The sequence below is a fragment of the Musa acuminata genome, chromosome BXJ1-5, assembly GCF_036884655.1.
Source record: "Musa acuminata AAA Group cultivar baxijiao chromosome BXJ1-5, Cavendish_Baxijiao_AAA, whole genome shotgun sequence".
NCBI classification, from domain to species: Eukaryota; Viridiplantae; Streptophyta; class Magnoliopsida; order Zingiberales; family Musaceae; genus Musa; species Musa acuminata.
The window spans coordinates 47,437,921-47,457,680 of NC_088331.1; the positions used below are offsets into that span (position 1 = coordinate 47,437,921).

General features: G+C 44.3%; 2 protein-coding genes and 1 non-coding gene across 3 annotated transcripts; 1 reads left to right on the forward strand and 2 right to left on the reverse strand.

Annotated features, from left to right (window-relative positions):
• Nucleotides 1-122: 122 nt before the first annotated feature.
• Nucleotides 123-2,463, reverse strand: LOC135675190 (protein DETOXIFICATION 53-like). The gene is made up of 2 exons (XM_065185463.1): nt 2,177-2,463; nt 123-1,638 (listed from the first exon to the last, which is right to left on the reverse strand). The coding sequence occupies exons 1-2, from the start codon at nt 2,315-2,317 to the stop codon at nt 250-252; spliced, it is 1,530 nt and encodes a 509-aa protein (XP_065041535.1). The 5' UTR covers nt 2,318-2,463; the 3' UTR covers nt 123-249.
• A 12,033-nt stretch (nt 2,464-14,496) lies between these two features.
• Nucleotides 14,497-14,578, reverse strand: TRNAS-UGA (transfer RNA serine (anticodon UGA)). Its single transcript has one exon. It is a non-coding gene; the product is annotated as a tRNA-Ser (tRNA).
• Nucleotides 14,579-16,710: 2,132 nt separating this feature from the next.
• On the forward strand, nt 16,711-17,738 carry LOC135674782 (uncharacterized). The gene has a single exon (XM_065184938.1). The coding sequence runs from the start codon at nt 16,819-16,821 to the stop codon at nt 17,395-17,397; it is 579 nt and encodes a 192-aa protein (XP_065041010.1). The 5' UTR covers nt 16,711-16,818; the 3' UTR covers nt 17,398-17,738.
• Nucleotides 17,739-19,760: the final 2,022 nt, after the last annotated feature.

Consider the following 19,760-nt stretch of genomic DNA (forward strand, 5'->3'; position numbering starts at 1 on the left):
TGCATATTCCACTGCAAGTCTGAAGATTCAATATTCTGCTGCTTCGAAGGATATTGTTGACAATTTAACAGCATATTCCACTGCAAGTCTGAAGATTCGGATATGGTGGATGATGCCTTTGGTTAGCATTTGGAACATATATATATATATATATATATATATGCTTAGTGTATATGCTGAGTTCTCATGACTGCAACAATTCATGCAATCCACAATTTACAGGTGAATCTGTACATCTATTTGTCGTCTTCAAGCAAGAAAGGTGACAGAGAGCTCATCCTTCTCCCCATTGGCTGCAGTCCCCGTGAGCTCCTCTGCCCGCTTCGCCTCCGCCTCCCAGTCCGTCCGAGCGACGGTGCACAGCACCAGGCACACGCACGACGCCTGCGCAGCCACGAGGCCGAGCCACAGCCCCTGGAACCCGAAGCCCAGGCGGAACCCCGCCACGGCCGCCACCGGCAGCCCGATGACGTAGAACGAGCAGAAGTTGATGTTGGCGCCCACCGCGGGCCTGGCGCTGCCGCGGAGGACGCCGCAGCCGGTCGTCTGCGGGCAGTTCCCCAGCTCGCACAGCCCGACGATGGGCAGCGCCGCTGACGTCAGCGCCAGGGTCGGTAGCTCGTCGGTGAACATCCTCCCCCACGCGTGCCGTACGCCGACGGTGAACGCGAAGGCCAGGGAGCCGACGGCCGCGGCTACCGAGAGGCCCACCAGGGCCGCGTGCCGGGCCCGGGCGGGGCGGTTCGCCCCCAGCTCGTGCCCCACCCGTGTGGAGAGGCCCATGCCGAGGGAGGCCGGGAGCACGTAAATGAGGCCCGTGGTCTGGATCAGGACGCCCATGGCCGCGACGCCGGCCCTGGGGTCCGGCAGCCGGCCGCACAGCAGCAGCATCACCTCGTACCACCACCACTCGAGGCAGACGGAGGCGGCGCTCGGCAACGCCAGCGCGAGGAGCGGCCGCCACCCCCTGATGCTCTCCCTCGAGAGGCCCGCCCAAGGCTTTATGGAATTCTCGGACCGGAGAAAGAAGCCCACTAGGCCCAAGTCGATGCTGATCGTGTTCCAGGACGAAGCCAGAGCCACGCCCTTCACCCCGCAGTCCAAGTACGAGGCCAGGAAGTAGTTCACCGGGAAGTGAAGCAGCAGGGCGAAGGCGGCAAAGAGCGTGAGCGGCTTGGTGTGGCTCTGCGTCCGCAAGAAGATCCTCAGCGGGTGGAGATGGGCTTGGGCGATGAGGTCGGGGAAGGAGTAGAGGAGGTAGTCTTTGGCCACGGAGGTGATTGCAGCGTCTTGGCCCAGTCTTAACAGGATGGGTTCCATGTTGAGCCACAGGAGAGTGATGGGGATAGTGGCGAAGAGGAGGAGGAGAAGGGTCTTCTGAAAGGTGTGGGCGAGGACGGACCAGCGCTTGGCACCGAAGGCTTGTCCGCAGATGGGCTCCATCCCCGTGGCCAGGCCCTTGAGGACGGAGTAGCCGGTGATGTTGGCGAAGGCGATGGCGAGGGAGCCGCCAGCGAGCTCGGCGCCGCCCAGGCGGCCGAGGAAGAGCATGGAAACCACGGACCTGGAGTAGAGAAGGAAGCTGGTGATCACGATGGGCCACAGGATCCGGCCCAGAAGGACGAGCTCCTCCCCCACCTGCACCTCATCGTTCGCCAAACAGAGCCGGAGTTAGAAGAATCCATTATGTAGTCACAGTAATGCATGGCATTCTACAGCAGCATTACAAATCATCACATCGACATTCGACCACCGTCTTACGAGTAAGAATGCAGTGGTGAGTTGGACGACTCCACTGCTGACTGAACTACCAAGTGCATCACGTACACCTGTCTCCGGTGGGCCTCGGAGGTCCGTCCATCTACGTGTGTGGAGAGTGGGCGAGGAGGGGATGCGTGTGTGCCACTGCAGCAGTGCATGGATGCTGCTCGTGTGCACGATCCCTTCGCAGAGAAAAAGCATGGCCATGCGTGCCGGACAAGGGGAGGCCCTCGACCTCATTCGCAGCCTCTTTCGGCAGCTGGACGAGGTGCAAATCTTTCCATCTACTTGTACCACCATCGGAAAGGAAACGTGCGTGCGTGTGGGTTGAACTTGGACGAGACGATGATGCAGCAACTAATCTCAGGAATGGGAACCCAAACGAGGAAGGAAGGAGGCCATGACTGCGGATTACCTCATCGACGTGCGGCTCTCCTTCTCCTTGTTGATCGTGGATTAGCTCTTCGCAGCCGCTCCTTCTCTCTCCATCATCATCGCCGTCCAATCTGGCATCGGAGATGGATGATACCGGCAGGGCCTCCTTGTTTCTGCACATGGTGTGTGGTTGCGTTGCTCCCGGGAAGGATCACCGCCGTGCAAGTCGGAGGAGAAGGAGATGTGAGTGGAGGCGAAGAGGGAGAGGAGACGGCTTTGGGAAATGGAAACTGGAGAGGGTAACAAAGCCTACAAATATATACGCGACTCGAGCGAATAATTCCTTTTCTTCTTCGATCTGCTTTGTTCTTTTGCTCCGGCGAGACAGAGAATAGGGTTGCCTCCTATTATGGGTAACCGAGCTGTTGTGTCACTTATTATCTCGTGACTTAAGGCACGAGTCGTGATCACGAAACACACAAGCGCATCGCCTGGCAAAATCGCGACCCATGGTGTGGCTTGGGCCGTGACATACAGCGACCTCAAACTTGACCAAGTTAAGATCCTTGGTCAAGTTCTAATCCTAGTCAAACACATCATATATACTCCAACATCCTAATAATCCCCATTCACTTAAGCAAAATCACATTCAAGTTAATGAAACTGGTTGTGTGTGTGTATATATATATATATATATATATATATATATATATATATAGTAGGAAAGAGGAAAGAAGTATAGAATAGAAGGAAAAAGAATTATTCTCTTCTTCCAAGTCAATAATGGTGCAATGAGGCAACATATATAATAATAGTTCATAATAGCCTTTGCACAGAGGATGGCAAAAGGTCCCATTCCCCGTATGTATTCACCAAGTGGGTTCTTAAAAGCTTGTGTAGACTCCAGGCAGGAAGCTCTCCACGAGACTGCTCAAATCTTGCAGCGTATTTTATTGTTGTCTCCAAGCGAGGCTGGAAACAGTAAGAATTCTCTCTCGTGCATGCAATGGCAGCTTATCTTCGAAGACTAAAGCTCTTCGAGATGGGTTTATCTTACGATAACAATGGTTTTCGACCCAAAAGATAAGGGGACATGGATGTGACAAGTTCCTATTTAGGTTAGTTCATTGTATGGCCATTCTTGGATTATGCTTAAAGAACGTCATATGTGCATCATTATCTCTTAATCAGGCAATCTTACCTGTAAACGAGGGCGATAATAGGAGACTGGACCACTTCGATTCTGCACCTTATCATACTACTTAATGTTATCTTTCCCAATTTTATGCTGTGATGTTTGGTCATACCTAATATCTCCAGTGGACATCACTGCTGTTGTCTGCTTGCATTGTCCGTGTGCTGTGAGACTTCAAGCACGATTACTCCGTAGCTTTTGATGCACACCTTGCAAGGAGAAGGATCAAACTGCAATTACTTAATGGGAGGAGATCTACCCTACTTCCTAGTTCCTACTACTTCCAAGTGGGGTGTGGTGTGGTGTAGAGAGTGCCATAACCTTGTTTGTGATGCCCACAGATTGATAGCTCCACGAAACCGGAAAGAAGCTGAAATCAGCAACACCGCAACCATCGGTTTTCCAAAGCCATATGGTTCCCAAAGCAAATGCATGCATACATGCGTGCATGGGGGGGGACTTGTCAAGTGTAATGTAAGCCAAAACCATCTGTCTGTGTTTTCCAAAGCCGGAACGAGCATTCCAAGCAAAAATGCATGCAAGTCGAAACCATGAATTCATTCATGTAGTCGGAAACACTTCGATTCCCCAAAGCCGGATACAGAGTTCCTACAAGTCCGTGTAAGCCCATCAGCTGTAGTCTGTATGTAGGCTACAGGTTATGCGCATGCTTGGGGGTGCTCTTCATATGTCTCAAAGGTTGAAACCCAAGTGAATCTGGTGCTACATGCAAATCTTATGTATATAAATATCATAGCTTATCATGTGTTTCACATTGCTTCTTCTAGACAATCATCTTGATGCTATTAATCTATTTTTATAGACAGATTCTTAGAGAATGTGATTACAAGCCAGGTTAATTTCCTGCTGCTTGCTTGGCAGATCTGAATCATTCTGCCTTTTGCTACTTAAGATCATGACATAGTGCTTACTTAATTTCAGGGCCCCGTATTCTGCAGACTGTTCACTGCAACAAAAGGTGATTGGACAATGGGTTTTTGTCAACAAAAGGTGCTAGGACAATACTTGATGCCACCTTATGATATATCTGATAATAGACAGATTTCTTGGACAGCCGAAGAGAGATTTCTATTTTACTATATATAAATAGACATTATATGATACTAGATGTACGTTTTCTTTATTTGATAATAGAGAAGTGCAAACCTCTGCCTTCAGCTAGCGACCATCGTCAATGTAGCCATATTCCCAAGCGAGACTCCACGGTTAATCCTCATCTTCCTCACTCCGGTAGTCTTCACCGATCAGCCACAACAGTCTGTAGACTTGAGAAGATCAAAGGAGACACCTGTGCCGTCAACAGTCAATATGTTGGGTGGTCCGACGCTCTCCTATGTGTATACGTATAACTGCACCATGCACAGCACCGTGTGGATCACTACTGCATGCACGAACTCAAGCCACCGCAATCACCCACCTCTCACCTCCCACCTCCCACCTTCCACTCCTGCCAACGCCTCTGCCACCGCTGCCCTCACCTCTGGCAACATCGTCCTCACTATTTCCGACGGCATCCTATGGCAACGTTTTGATCTCCCTATGGACACGCTCCTACCGGGTCACGTCTTGGTCCTGGCGAGGACCTTGTCTTGGTGCAGGCCTACCATCCCTTTCTATTATTACCGAACAATCTTTGCAGTTCTCTCTCGTTGCCTCTGATCGGTGATCAGGGCAGCCATTGCGTCCTGCTCCACCTTCGCCTTGACAAGCAGCAATTGGAACCTTTCCACACCACTTTCTGCATCACTGCATAGATGCCTAGATTCCTAACTGCTGATCTGTTGCACAAAGATCTGCAACTATCTTACACAAAGCTAACCTTCTCCATGGACAAAGACCTTGTTTGCCAACAACCTTCCTCAAGTGACAATGATATGCACCACTACCACCTCTTCTTCCCTGATCATTGACGTCGCTGCGACCTTTTACTTACTTCCATATGTCCTTGTCATCTACCTCTGATGCTCCAATTGTTGTTTCCACATGGAACCATAATACTTTCCCATATACAAGCCTTATTTTAATCAATGCAGCAACCCTCATCCCTTCAAATTATACAAATGTGGTAACTATGCATCCTAGCATGCTCAATTCTCTAATCTCCTATTTGGCTATGATCTTCTAGGCTATGTCGATGACTCCCTTCGTTGTCCACCAGCAATGCTAAACATCCCATGAGTACCCAGTCCAATATCAAATCTGGACGACAAACTATGGTTACGCCAAGATCGTCTCATCCTCTAGGCAATTCAAGCCTCGGTTGTTGGATCCCTCGCCCTACTCATATCTTCATGTGACACTACTGCCGAAGCCTGGTGCAAGTTGTAAACGACCCTAGCGAATAGTTCACGCACTCGCATGCTTAGTCTCCTATTTAGTCTCATGACAACTAGACAAGAGGGAAGTCCTGTTACTAATTATCTACAAAATATAAAGGTTATCATCGATAATTTGGCATTGATAGGTTATTCTCTCAATGATCAAGAAATCACTGTTCATATCCTCAACGGCCTCGGTAACGAGTACAAGGAATTGGCAGCAGCAATACGGGTACATGACTCACCAGTGTCTTTCAAAAAACTCTACGACAAGCTGACTGACTATAAGATATATCTAAAGCATGAAGACAAATTTTCAGGATCATCCATCACAGCTCAAGTCAATCAAAAATCTACGAGGAGGGGCAATTTGTATAATAAGATTGTCAACAAAGGTATGACCAAGATGCCTCCTGAACCTATGAGCTCCAAACAAACCATACCTCCTCAACATCATCAATATTCCAATCACAACATCCAAAGTAGCTACTTCACTCCTTAACAATTCTAGTGCCCTCACCACCAACAAAAAGTTATGTGCCAACTATGTGATAAAGTCGGTCACTCTGCAAAGGTCTGTCGATCTCGACTCAGACTTCCTGCTCAATCACATTGGCCTCAAGCAAATCTCATGACTACTCCAAACACTAGTGATCAAAATTGGATCATGGATTCTGGCGCATCCCATCACATCACCTATGATCTACAGAACTTGTCCATCCACAACAACTACATTAGAAATGAAGACATCGTCATCGATGACAGTAAAGGAATTCCTATTACTTATACTGGTTCTACAATGCTTAATTCACCTACCATAATTTTTACACTCAATGATGTTTTGTGTGCACCTCACATTAAACGAAATCTCATTTCCGTTTCTCAATTTTGTAAACAAAATAATACCTCCATTGAATTATTTTTTAACTTTTTTCTTGTCAAAGATAGGGACATCCTTGGTCCAATGCCAGAGTAAAGACAATGTTTATGAATAACCGTCGATTCCATAAGTAAAACAGCCCATTGTCTATCCCTCAGTTGCAGCTTCAATTGATGTGTGGCATCGTCGTCTCGGTTATCCCTCACTCTCTATCCAAAATAAATTACTTTCTCATTATTCTCTTCCTACTCTTAAAAATACAAGTATTATTACTCATTGTGATGCTTATCTCAGTAATAAAAGTTATAGACTTCCTTTTGGCACTTCTTCCATATCATGTTATATACCATTTGAAATTATTTATACCGATATCTAGGTCCTGCTCCCGTCACCTCCTTTGATAAGTTTAGTTTTTATGTCATTTTTTAGACTATTTTACTAAGTACACATGGATATACCCTCTCCGACGTAAATCAGAAGTTTCAAAAATCTTTGCCAACTTTAAAAAACTGATCGAAAACTTCTTCCAGTCTACCATTAAAAAAGTTTATTCTGATGGTGGCGATGAATATCGAGCCCTCACATCCTATCTCTCAACCTATGGCATCCAACACCTTAAGTCACCTCTACACACTCCTCAACTAGTTGGCTCTGCTGAATGCAAACATCGATATATCGTAGAAACTATGCTCACTCTAGTCCTTCAATATCAATCACCATTTGAAAAACTATTTTTCAAATCCCCTAATCTTCACAAACTCAGAATATTTAGTTGTTTATGTTATTCATGGCTACGTTCTTATACACCACATAAGATCACACCAAGATATAAGCCTTGTATTTTCATAGGATATGCTCTTGAACATAATGTCTTTCGATGTTACGATCCTAAAACTCAGAAAGTCTTTGTCTCCCACCATGTTATTTTTGTAGAGTCTGCCTTTCCATTTCAAAACCATGAGTCTCCTACCATGCAAGCTACTCTAACAAATATATGTCACTGAAGTATACCATCGATCCCCTCAAATGAACCTCTCACCACACCATCTAGCCCCTTTCCTTAAGATCCACACTCTTTTGTTCTCCCGGTTCAACAACTCCTCACTCCCTCCATTACTTCTCCTCTTCCTTCTTCACAAATATCACCCACTACTAGTGTTATATCCTCATAAACATAACAACCTTCTTTACCTAGTGTCATTGATGTATGTCAGCCTAACCCAACCAATGTCCATGCCTCTCCACCATCCATACTAATACCACAACCTACAGCTCCTAGACATCCAATGATAACTCGCTCAAAAAGTTATATCTTTAAACCATATCAGGTTCTCGACCTACATGCTCTCATACAATCCTCTCCTAAGACCAGTGAACCTACCACAATCACTCAAGCCCAAAAATCTTCACACTAGCGTAAAGCCATGTGTGAAGAATATGATGCCCTACTCCATAACTCTACATAGATTCTTGTGCCATTTCATCCTACACAAAACATCATCGAGTGTAAATGAGTCTTTCGAATTAAGCAGAACCCAGACGGATCCGTTGCTAGATACAAAGCTCGTTTATTTGTCAAAGGGTTTCATCAACGACCTAGAGTTGACTTTATAAAGACTTTCAACCCCATAGTTAAACCTACAATAATTTAGTTTATTCTAAGTTTGGCCATCTCCAGGGGCTGGCACTTACGCCAATTAGACATTAATAATACATTTTTACAGGAGACTCTAACTGAATATGTCTTTATGCAGCAACCCCTTGGTTTCGTTCATCACCAGTATCCGAAACATATCTACAAACTACAAAAAACTATTTATGGACTTCGTTAGGCTCCAAGAGCTTGGTATACTGAACTTAGATCGTTTCTTATATCAATTGACTTCATCAACTCCATGTATGATACTTCTTTATTCTTATGACAACAAAATGAAAATATAATATATCTTCTAGTGTATATAGATGATATTATTGTCACAGGCAATGATACCTTAGATATTCAGATATTTTTAAAGCAATTGGTTGATCGATTCTCCCTCAAAGATTTAGGACCCCTAAGCTACTTTTTTGAAATGGAAGTAACATTTACATCCTCAGGTCTCTTCCTATCACAAAGAAAGTATATTCAAGACTTATTATCAAAGACAAATATGCAGGATGCAAAGGAGGTTGCAACTCCTCTCTCTACTAGTGCATCACTCAAAATATATGATGGCAGCACTCCTACAGACTCAACTCAATACCGCAAAGTACTTGGTTCCTTACAGTACCTGGCTCTCACCCGTCCAAATATCTCATTTGCAGTCAATATACTATATCAATACATGCACCATCCTTCTACTATGCATTGGTCTGTGGTTAAACGAATTTTACGATATCTTAAAGGGACCCTCAAACATAGTCTCTTTCTCTGCAAACACACTCGACTTCATCTCCATGCCTTTGCTGATGCTAGTTGGGCGAGAAACTTTGATGATCACACCTGCACCCCAGGGTATGTCATTTTTCTTGGGTCTAATCCAATCAATTGGAGTTCTAAAAAGTAAAAGGTAGTCACCCGGTCTACAACCGAAGCTTAATATTGTGCCATCACTACCGCTATTGCTAAACTCAATTGGGTTACAAATCTCCTCAAGGAACTCAAAGTCAGCTCTATCCTTACTCCTACAATATATTGTGATAATGTTGGAGCTACCTACCTATACGTCAATCTAGTGTTCCACCCACGCATGAAATACATTGTCATCGACTTTCACTTCGTGCGAGATCAAGTTGTCAAATGTCAACTTCGTGTTTCTTATGTTCATATGGCTGATCAACTAGCAGACTCACTCACGAAGCCTCTAGCCCGCAAACTATATTTGTTGCATCGGTCCAAGATTGGTATCCTTGACAGGAGTTCGAACTTGTGAGGACATGATAACATAGAGATTTCCTCAATTGCATAGCAGATGAGAGATTTCCTTAACTGCATAGCAGATGAGATTTTCTCAACTACATGAGGAAATCTCGCTGCTCAGTTGAGAAAAATCCTTACTATGTATAAATAGACATTATATGACACTAATTGAGGTGTGCGTTGTCTACTTTTATAATTTCATTCTTCGTTCTATCATTTTATCAATATCTACTAATTGGTTTTGTGACCGACAATCAATGAACCTGTGTCATGGCTGCAGTCCCTCCCGGAAGCTACTCAATAAATTTATCTTCAGCTCCTGACATAGACAGCATCATGTAGGTTGGATGTATATTCTTTCAAGCTTTATGTTTCTTTAGCATGGTTAATCTTCTCTTTCCTTCAGTTATCTTATGACAATTGCTTTAGATTGGTTTAGGATAGTTCCTGGTCACTGCTTCAACATCTGAGAGACTTGGTTTCAGCTCATGGAAGTTGGTCCAACATCCATACTGCAATCATTCTGGCCAAGCTTGGGTAATCGATTCTGTTTAGTTCAGGATGTTCCACCAAGTTTCCTTCGCTTCACAGGAAAAGCAACACTAACGCAGACTAAAAAGGTCATTTCTGCTTGATTGACATGCACACAGATCTATTTGTAGAACCACACTTCCTACAGAGATTAACCTGGTGATACTGACCGAGCTATCCAAGTCAACTCCTCCGTGGCACTCTCAAGCCAATGGCTTCATGCCGGCACAACCAAAGGGAAGGCAGGAATTTGGATCCCTTGCAACACTTACGTACATTGCATGCATACTCCAGGACACAAGTTTCAATCCTAAGAGGTACATCCAAAACTTCATTTAACTTTTCTATTCCCAAACAACAACATATATCGTAGATGTATATTAAGGTAAATAGGAAACAAAGAATGCATATATATAGTTAATACGGTTAGTTTGACAAGTCCCATATAGTTCCACATCGGAAAAATCAGATTTGTTATCTCCTATTGGAACTATAAATAAGGGTCTAGGCTTTGAAGTCAGATGCACCATAAAAACCTAAGTGTTTGTTTTGAGTTTAAGTCCATACTCAGTTAAATAGTTTGGGCTTATAGTTTGGAGTTTTTCTTGTTTAGTATTTTCGTGTGTTTTATGGTCTAAGAACATCTTCCTAAGACATTTGTAATAATCTTTTTATAGTAGTGATTTGCTCCTCTTTTGTCCGTGGATATAGATCAAGGTTAATTGACTGAACCACGTAAATTTGGAGTTCTTATCGTTTTTATCTTTTCTGTTTTATTGTCTTTGTTGGGTTATCAAAATTACCCTTTGGTAAATTTCCTGGGACTAGCTCTAACAAATACATATAGTTCATTCATACTTTGTCCACAGTTATTCTAGTTTTGAACCATCAGCTCGGAGGATAAGTTCTTCTGTCAACACTAATCTGTGGGTGTTGCACTGAACTGCACGGACTGTAAACTAATTAGCCTCTGCTGGTAGCAACATATCTGTAGACCTGATACAATATATCATGCGTACCATCAAAACATGCAGGCCATCACAGTGTTGTGAGCTGGAAGATGATGGAGACTCTCCTCCTCTTTCGGGCTAAGGATGATTAAGAGTTCTTCTGTACACATAAGAACACAAACCGGATCCAGTAAAGAAGACAATCAAGCGTAATGTTGGAAATGTGCATTCCCCCATTGTTGGGTACATTCTAATAGTTTCCTTCTTGGTTAATGTCCTCTTTAGTCCATCCTGTCAAATGGGCACAACAGGGCTCTTCCTTATCCTCCAATCCTTGTTTCTGAGCCCTAAGTAGGTGATCGAGACAGTGGCTAAAGCTTTGACCCTAATCATGTGCTAACGTTGTTGGAGTATAGACATGTCTAACTTCTGATATATTTCATATCACAAGCTCAATCTTATGGAGCAGGTACTCTCCCCACTGTTTTTGCTGCACCAAGAACACCAAGGTAAATTTCTTGTTGGTCAAGTCTGCGAAGGTCCAATTAATGTTAGCACTCCAAAATGTGCTTGTGGCTAGCAATGGGCATGGGAGGGAAGCAGCATGTTTAGCTATCCAGATTTCCATCACTCTAATTGAGACGAAGCCTTCAAGTCACCTTTGTCACTGGCTTCTGAACTGAACTCAGCCCACCCAACTATGGCAACGGTGTCAGGCTCACAAGGCATGCAAAAGAGTGCGCATGGAGTTGTTGGGTTGCTACATTTGAGCAGTAAATTGCATGCAGAGATCAGACCACTGTGCCCAAGGGAATATGGAAACCATGGCTAAGGAACAAAAGCGCAAGGCCGCCATGGTATTCTCCCTCTGTGGTCCTTCGTTTACCAAACCCACAGCTCAGGTTCGTGTGAGCCAAGCACAGGCCACGGAGGTCCTCGTTCCTGCAGTTGGATGGCACATGGCTGTTTGGACCTAAAGGAGAAAAGGCTAAGAAGAGTTGCATGGAAGGAGATGGGTTCTGAAAAGGATTCTTCACTTTAATAGCTCGAGCTTTGGAGTCGCCATCGCCTTTGGAGGGGGATTCAGGAAGAACATGCAACCTTTCTCATTTGAGACACCCTCAAGATCAATGATCTTGTTGGGCAGTGGACATCACGTGTACATGATCCAGTTGTTAGAGACAACCTCCCTCTCTCTCTCTCTCTCTCTCTCTCTCTCTCTCTCTCTCTCTCTCTTTCTCTCTCTAGCATGACTCTCTTATCTGTTGTCTGAAAGCCAAAGCGGTTCTCGGTTTGCCTGGTGAGATCTGTCACCTGAGTGACCTTGCCAAAACCTAAGACAAGTACCTGACAGCAGCGATGGTGGATTAGACTTACAGACACCTCACAGATGCTGATGTGTTTAAGATGATAGCTTATCACGAAGGAAGAAGAGCAAATTGTTGCTGCATCAGACAAGGAGACCAATGATGGTAGAGGACAGTGGATGAGACACCAACATTGGATGCAGAGATTCCTTCTTTTCTTTGGGTCTTTGTAAGGCCTCAGAAACTTTACCATTGGATTCTCACCTGTTTTCACTGCTAATGTTTTCCAACCATCTTTCTCCTCCCCTGTCAATTACATTCCAGCATTTACATTAACACTTTTGCTTTCATCATGATCTCATCACTATCATATATGGGTTTAAGGATGCAGTGAAGGACAGCTGGAAGACATTGATATGACACCTTTACTACTTCGAAAACATTGTATTCTTGTAGCTCAACTTATTATCTGATTTCCTCAAGTTAGCATTTGCAACACAATTTCTTACTGTACTGTTTTCACCCCTAAAACAATAATCTAGATCACATGGAAACCTATACAAATAGGTTAAAGTGCAACCATGATTAGCATGAATGCATTCCCCTACCTGGACCCAACCAAACTGCACCTTGCCTCACTGCCATGTGACTCACAGAAGTGCTACTTGGGATTAAATAGTGGTACCTTAGATCACATCAGCAGATCTATAGCTTAACTTTGATACCGAGCGATGTCAATAAATAACAAGAAGCGTGCACTCAGGTGGCAGAGCGGAGAAAGAGTTGGTAGCTTTGGAGAATAAAGCAGCAGGAAAGAAGAGCTTTAAACGAGAGAATGCTACAGGTGATCTTTCTCTTTTGGCTTCGGAGAACACAAACACAGTGAGTTCCCACAGGGATTAGAGCACAAAGGGTGAGCGAAGGCAGACTTGGTGAATCGGGAGAGAGGTGGAAAGAGGTACTTCGAGGTCTGCGACGCACTCTGCTTCCCTCGTTCCTCCCCGCTGTTTCGGCTTGTGTGGAGCTTCCTTCTTCGCAGAAGAGGATGGGGAAAATGAGAGGAGGATGGGCGTCAAGGATGGCGCTTCTGTGTTGTGTTTCTTTCTCTTTCCTCTCGGCCTTTGCTCTTCTCGAGGAAACAGGTGATTAGAGCCATGTTCTTTTGTGCCATTGGAGATCTAAGCAGTAATCATCTGCAGTTCCAGTCAAATCTTGTAGATGCTTTGCTGCTTTGCGTTTGTATGCATGCGCTTCTCCTTCCTCGGCCAATGTTGCAATCATATAACATTTCCACCTCTCCATTTCTCTGCTGCAGGGATAGGAAGCGCGAGAACGAAGTCTTTCGTGCAGGTGCACTTCCTTTCTCTCACTCGATTTCTTCTCTGATTCTTCTTGCCGTGAAGCGACGAGAAATGATATCAATCGCTACGATGCACGATTGATTCGACTTCTGCAAAGCTTGACCGGCGGCGCAACGTAGAAAACTCACGCGCTCGTCCGCTAAAAAGCGCGGATTTCCGTCTTCGAGCGTTTACTAGTACGACTGCTACGACTGCACTGCCTCTGAAGCGACTGTACCCTGCAGGGTCCGTGGTCAGCACGTGAGGTAGGCACGGCGGCGTCGGCGGCGGCGGAGGAGGAGGGGGAGCGGAGGGGATTGATGGGACCGGGGTCGTATCCTCCGCGGTGCGCGTCAAAGTGCGGCAAGTGCACCCCGTGTCGGCCGGTGCACGTGCCAGTCCCACCCGGGACACCGGTGACCTCCGAGTACTACCCCGAGGCGTGGCGGTGCAAGTGCGGCAACCGCCTCTACGTGCCGTAGCGGCGGAGTCCCCTCGGTTGGCGGTGCACGGGCATGATCGCAGCTTTTCAGCGGGGGGAGACGACGCGAGATGGAACAGTAGCAGCGCTATGACACATCAATGCTACAGTGCGTTAATTTCATGTCCGTGGACGAGGGTGGGTAGTCCGAGATGAGAGTGGAGGAGCCATCAATGTATGCGGCATGCAAGCATGCACGTCCAAAGGAGTCGTATAGTAAACACTGTTGCTGTTGCTGTTGCTGTCCATTTATGAGCTCTCTACGATTGGTGGCGGCTGGTAGCCAGTTGTAGATGTCAGTCTGCAAACATCTTCTTCTTGGACGTGGTAGGCATAAAGATGAGGTTTGAGACTTCTTTGGGCTGTGCATCATTTGAGAAGTTGGGCTCTTTTTTCGGCCCAGTTAAAGGCCCAAAAGATTATAAATAAATAAAAGCGCGTCGACAGCAGGGTTCGAACCTGCGCGGGCGCAGCCCAACAGATTTCAAGTCTGTCTCCTTAACCACTCGGACATATCGACGACCTTGCTTGTTGTTCTACTTTAAACTTAATATTCTAATATTAAGAGAGTGTAGACAACATCGTACAATTAGACCGTATAATATATTATACATAAAGTCATCATAAATCACAAGTTGCATATATCATTTATTCATATTGATCGGAGCTCATAAACCCTATAGAAAGAGACGCTACATATGGAGGGAGAATAGGCAATCAATCCTAAATACCTCGAGACAATGATATATCATACATCATAAATAGATATATTCTTATGAATGGATATTTCTCGTGAACTGATTCAACATCATTTTCATGCAAATCCTATAACTCCGGTATCCATCCCACTAAAAACAAAAAAAAATGTTTAATAGAAATTAGTGCAATAATAATAAAATCATAAATCACTGAGATATGATATTGTGAAATACTCTCATGTAAAATGACTGTAATCGAAGAGTGAGCCAAATTTCACCTCGAGAACACTAAGAAGATAGTAACCATTGCATCAACCTTGCCGGAATTCCAACCACAATACTAAATCGTGCTACGGCCATCGACATCTACTGTAAAATAAATGCACTGACATGAAGTATTTAATTGCAGTATCCCATGCACGGGAAAGACGAACAATGGAGGAGGGAGCTCCAAATCTTTCGGTGCCGATTATTCTGCATTAAGTCAATTTGGTGAGCTTGTTTTAGCCGCACTAATTCACCATTGTCTCCCATTATTCTGCATTCTCGATCGAGTATTACGATACATCTTGCCTTGGGTTTATATCATCTTCATATCAAATCTTCGCCTTTCATTTACTAGTGATATATATATATATATATATATATATATATATATATGATGAGCAAAGTTCGACCATCTCATCCACCAAAGGTGGTGGTTGTTGAAGGATGGAGTTCTTCTATACCAATAGTTTGAATCTATGTTGTTGATTATTGTACGTGGCATATATAATTATATAGTAGATGTAGCTCTAAGCTACCCACCTGATTCTCAATAAAACAACATAAAACGAAATTGATAAAGAGAGGAAAATATTTTTGTGCTTTATATAGTATTAGAAAAAATTATCGTTGATGTCTAAGTTAACAGTATTCGAGGTAGTGACCAAATTAGCTTTGAGATGATTCTGATGTGAAAATATCCAACTCCCAAGGTAGTACATATACTAAAATCGATGTCGAAAAAAATTTCTCGACTCGATCATTTCGATACTTAAGTTAGTGATTAAGGTCTCTTAGTGGGTGTAGATTTTTTTCGAAAAAGAGCCCCCTGACGTTATGCCAAGGATTAGCTTTTATACCTAGTTTTAGAGAGGAAAACTTGTAATCGACTAAACATCTCCCTCTTGATGTTTTGTCTACGTGAGCGGTAGAGGGAAAAAAACCCCGAATTGTTTGCTTTGGACTTTTGTCCATTCGAATAGATGAGTGGTGGATAGCAACATGATCCTTTTTCTTTCATGATAGTTTCAATATAACGATTGTATCATATGATGAGTAATTGTTAGTTGTATTCTTCCGATTGTATCAGATAATGATTGTATTATATTCCTTATCATATAGTCATCATAAAATATTCTTCCATTTTTATCATTTTAGTTGCTTAGTATATGAAACATGAGTTTTAGAATTTCTCATTTTATGAGTGCAATTACTTCAGGACATTTGTATGAACAAGTATTCAGCTATATATATATATATATATATATGACAACAATCATCTTTACAACTACGCTCAATCTTCAGTAGGTGCATTAACTGCTCAATATCACAAAGCCACAACCATACTATTACAATAAATGCTCTTCCCATCTCTCACCACCACCGTATTAATTTCATCCCCCCATATCGACCTACCCCTTCTATCCAAACCACTGGCCTCTCTCCTAATAACCACAATGAATGGTCTGCCTTGTGCTCCATGACATCGATGTTTGCCCCAAGTATTGATGCTTGCCACTCACAGAAGCTTGATTAGAGTGTCAGTTGCCATTCATCCATTAATATATATGTATATAAATATAAGGTCATGGTGAAATTTTAGTCTAATTGAGCATGACATGCTCCTATGAGTCAGAAAGCATATATATGCAAGTGCACGTTCTATACATCAGCATCTCACCTAGTTAATTCTGACCTACAAAGCTGAAGACCCAGCAAGTCCACGATTCATTTGTCTGTAAGCACTGGTCGCCACTCTCTCTCTCTCTCTCTCTCTCTCTCTCTCTCACAACTGAGGATGCTCTCCAGCAGCTCAGAGCTTCCCAGACCGTCTCTCCAGATCAAACAAGATGACAAGTTCTACTGCAGGCTGCTGTCCAAGGAAAGCTCTTTGACCCACCCGTCATTTAGGGTGTACTACGGGGTGGCCTCCGGCGCAGTCCCGTTCTTATGGGAGTCGCAGCCTGGCACGCCCAAGCACACCGCCTCAAGCACCAACCTGCCACCTCTCACTCCTCCGCCCTCCTACTACTGCAGCACCAAGAACAAGAGTTGTCGGAAGTCCCCCAAGTCGAATCTGATCCAGATCATACTCCCCAAGCTCAGCTTGAGGAAGTCCCACAAGTCGCCCTCATCGTTGTCCCCGGCAACATCTCTCAGCTACGATCACCGCAGGCGGCACTCCATCTCAGGGTCGTCCTTCTCATCAAGGGGCGACGGGGAGGAGTCCGATGACGGGTCCCTAACATCAACTTTCTGCTTCGGGGTGCCACACAGGGCTGGCGGCGGGCTCAAGCGTTGCTTCTCCGTAGTGCTTATGAAGAACCCGTTGCTGCCGATCGCCGGTCGTGGATCCGGCCAAGGTGCTGCTGCTTAAGCGTTCATCTTACCTACTGCTGCCGTGTGTTTCGGTAGTGGTCTCTGTGGTCATCAGTCTCATACATCAAAGATAAGATTAGTCTAATAATAGCTACGGATGAAGTGTTTGTCCTGCATCCAAAATAACGTGGCTTAAAGGTTTGTAGTGGCACAGCTCACGCTGTTTCCTTTTGGGTTTCGTACTCTTTGTGACATGTAAGTTGTCCCAGCACAAGATTGGAGCTTTATTGATGGAAGTGTCACTGTAACAGGCTTCGGAAGAGCTTATCCATCTTGTGTCGAAGCAAACGAGGTGCTAAACTACTAGTCCTTATGAAGAAGACAGTGTTGCTTGAATCAGTGTAGTACTTGGTGGCGGCCATATATACTTATCCTTTCTCTTTCTTGGAATAGTCTGCTGACTGTTGATCATCAATAAACGATCAACTTGGTGAAGATATCACTGGCACGATCATCAAATTCTCGCTATCACTAAGAGGGATGATAAGATTATTAGGATATATGTCTCCCTCTGTGCATGGGTGCATGAATCAACGATAAGCTTCCCCGATGAGGCCCATCTCGATCATGCTTCCATGGGTGCATGAATCAACGATAAGCTTCCTCTGCGGACCTCCATATAATTATTTTTCTTGTTGTGTACTCCCAGAGCACCTACTCATAATTCAAGATCTTAATGTCAAGTACTCTGTGGACCTCTCTTCTTTTACTTGTTTTGGTTCTCACATTTCTTGCATGCCAATACGTGGCTTTTGCCAGTCCAAGAAAGCACTAAGCTACATCTGGCTTATAACATGCATCAGCCATCACCTTAGCAAGCGCTCATCTGCTAATCCTTTCCACAACTGTTCCAGCCAAGCGACTGGAAAATAGAAGTCATTGAATTCCACCAGCTTTGATTTGGTGCAGCCTGGAGTGGATGAGTGGGACAATGCACCAGCAGATTTGGAGTCTGAAGGTAAAGGGCTTTAAGCAGGAATGGGTGCCCCTGCCATTCAATTTCCCACCATCTCTGAAAGACCTCTTCAATTATGAATAGTGGACATGTGGGTCAGTCAGGGCAAGCAGACAAGCTTCATTAATCTGTAGGACAAAGAAACAAACCATACTTCAGAGTTGTCCATGTTAACCTTCCTTTTCTTTAGAGGTAAAGGTGAAGCTAAAATTATTCGTAGTTGGGATTCCTAATCCAGTTGAGAAAAACACACGATGCATGCAGAGGCTTACTTCATTACAGCCCTCCAAAACTTCTCCCGGTATTATGTAAACACTCCAGGAATCACAAGCACTTGTTCCATGGCCAGGACAAGGGAGCTGGTGTCCTCAGGCATTAATGAAGAAAAGGCCATGTCTGTTCTTCCCCTGTCGATGCTTTCATCTCTCATGGTTTGATCTTGTGGCTTGCTAGAATTATCATTATTGTAAAGGTTATATTGTTGTTGTTCCAATAATAAACGAACTTCTGTAGTTTTCGAGGTAGATCTCAAAAGACACCGGTAAGGGTAGAGGTGATTCAGACTCCTATAAGACCTCGGTTCGTATGTGAGAAGAAATTGGATATGAAAACCGGGCTGATTGGGCCATCAGCCCAAGTTTTACTTGTTTCAATTAGTGTGCAGATGATGATCACATCTGATCATTGCTGACGTATCTAATAACTTAAGAACAGCTAAACAACAAGAGAGTTGGGTGTACCCAAAACACAAAAAGAAGTGTGTGGTTTGATGCATTTTCTTTTATCTTCTGCACCTCCATCTCTTTCTATTGTAATGTCATTAGCAATAAGCTTTCGCATGTTTCACAAAAGAATGACCAGTATATGAACTTGTGGCATGGGTTTAGAAGCATCTGATTCATTATTAGAACATTAGGTGTGTCAGTAACTTATTGGTAATCCAACTTTAAGAACAATTATTGATTGGTAGGTTAGACCACTTCATGCGATGTGTTATCGATGTCACTTAGAGAACACTATTTATTAGCAATCCAACCCAAACAAATCTAAAATGGGTTAGGGAGCAGCTTCTGCCGCCTGCACAAGCACTTGTCAGCACCATTTCCTGCATGCAACTCGAAACCTAGATAGATGGTCCTCATGCACCATGGCCTCCCTTCACAAGCTCAATGTTGGTGAACTTTTACGCCGTGGTCGATGAGTCAACATAGCTTGGTCCAATCCCGGATATGCAAGATTGCCCCATGTGAAGACTCGAGTGACGGAAGTAAGCGTCAGGTCGGATTGAGTTGTGGGCCTCATCGCCTACTTCTTCGTCGTCAGCCCCTACACTTAGGTCAAAGTCGGAAGGGGGATTTCCCGACTCGATTTCTTTAAAGCTTAAATTAGAGTTGAGTGGAATAAGA

Bases quoted from the DNA above. Each gene is read 5' to 3' on its own strand.
- LOC135675190 (XM_065185463.1), bottom strand. From the start codon at position 2,317: ATGTGCAGAAACAAGGAGGCCCTGCCGGTATCATCCATCTCCGATGCC. The intron at 1,639-2,176 runs GTAATCCGCAGT...GATGAGGTGCAG, and splicing joins GAGAGCCGCACGTCGATGAG to GTGGGGGAGGAGCTCGTCCT.
- LOC135674782 (XM_065184938.1), top strand. From the start codon at position 16,819: ATGCTCTCCAGCAGCTCAGAGCTTCCCAGACCGTCTCTCCAGATCAAA.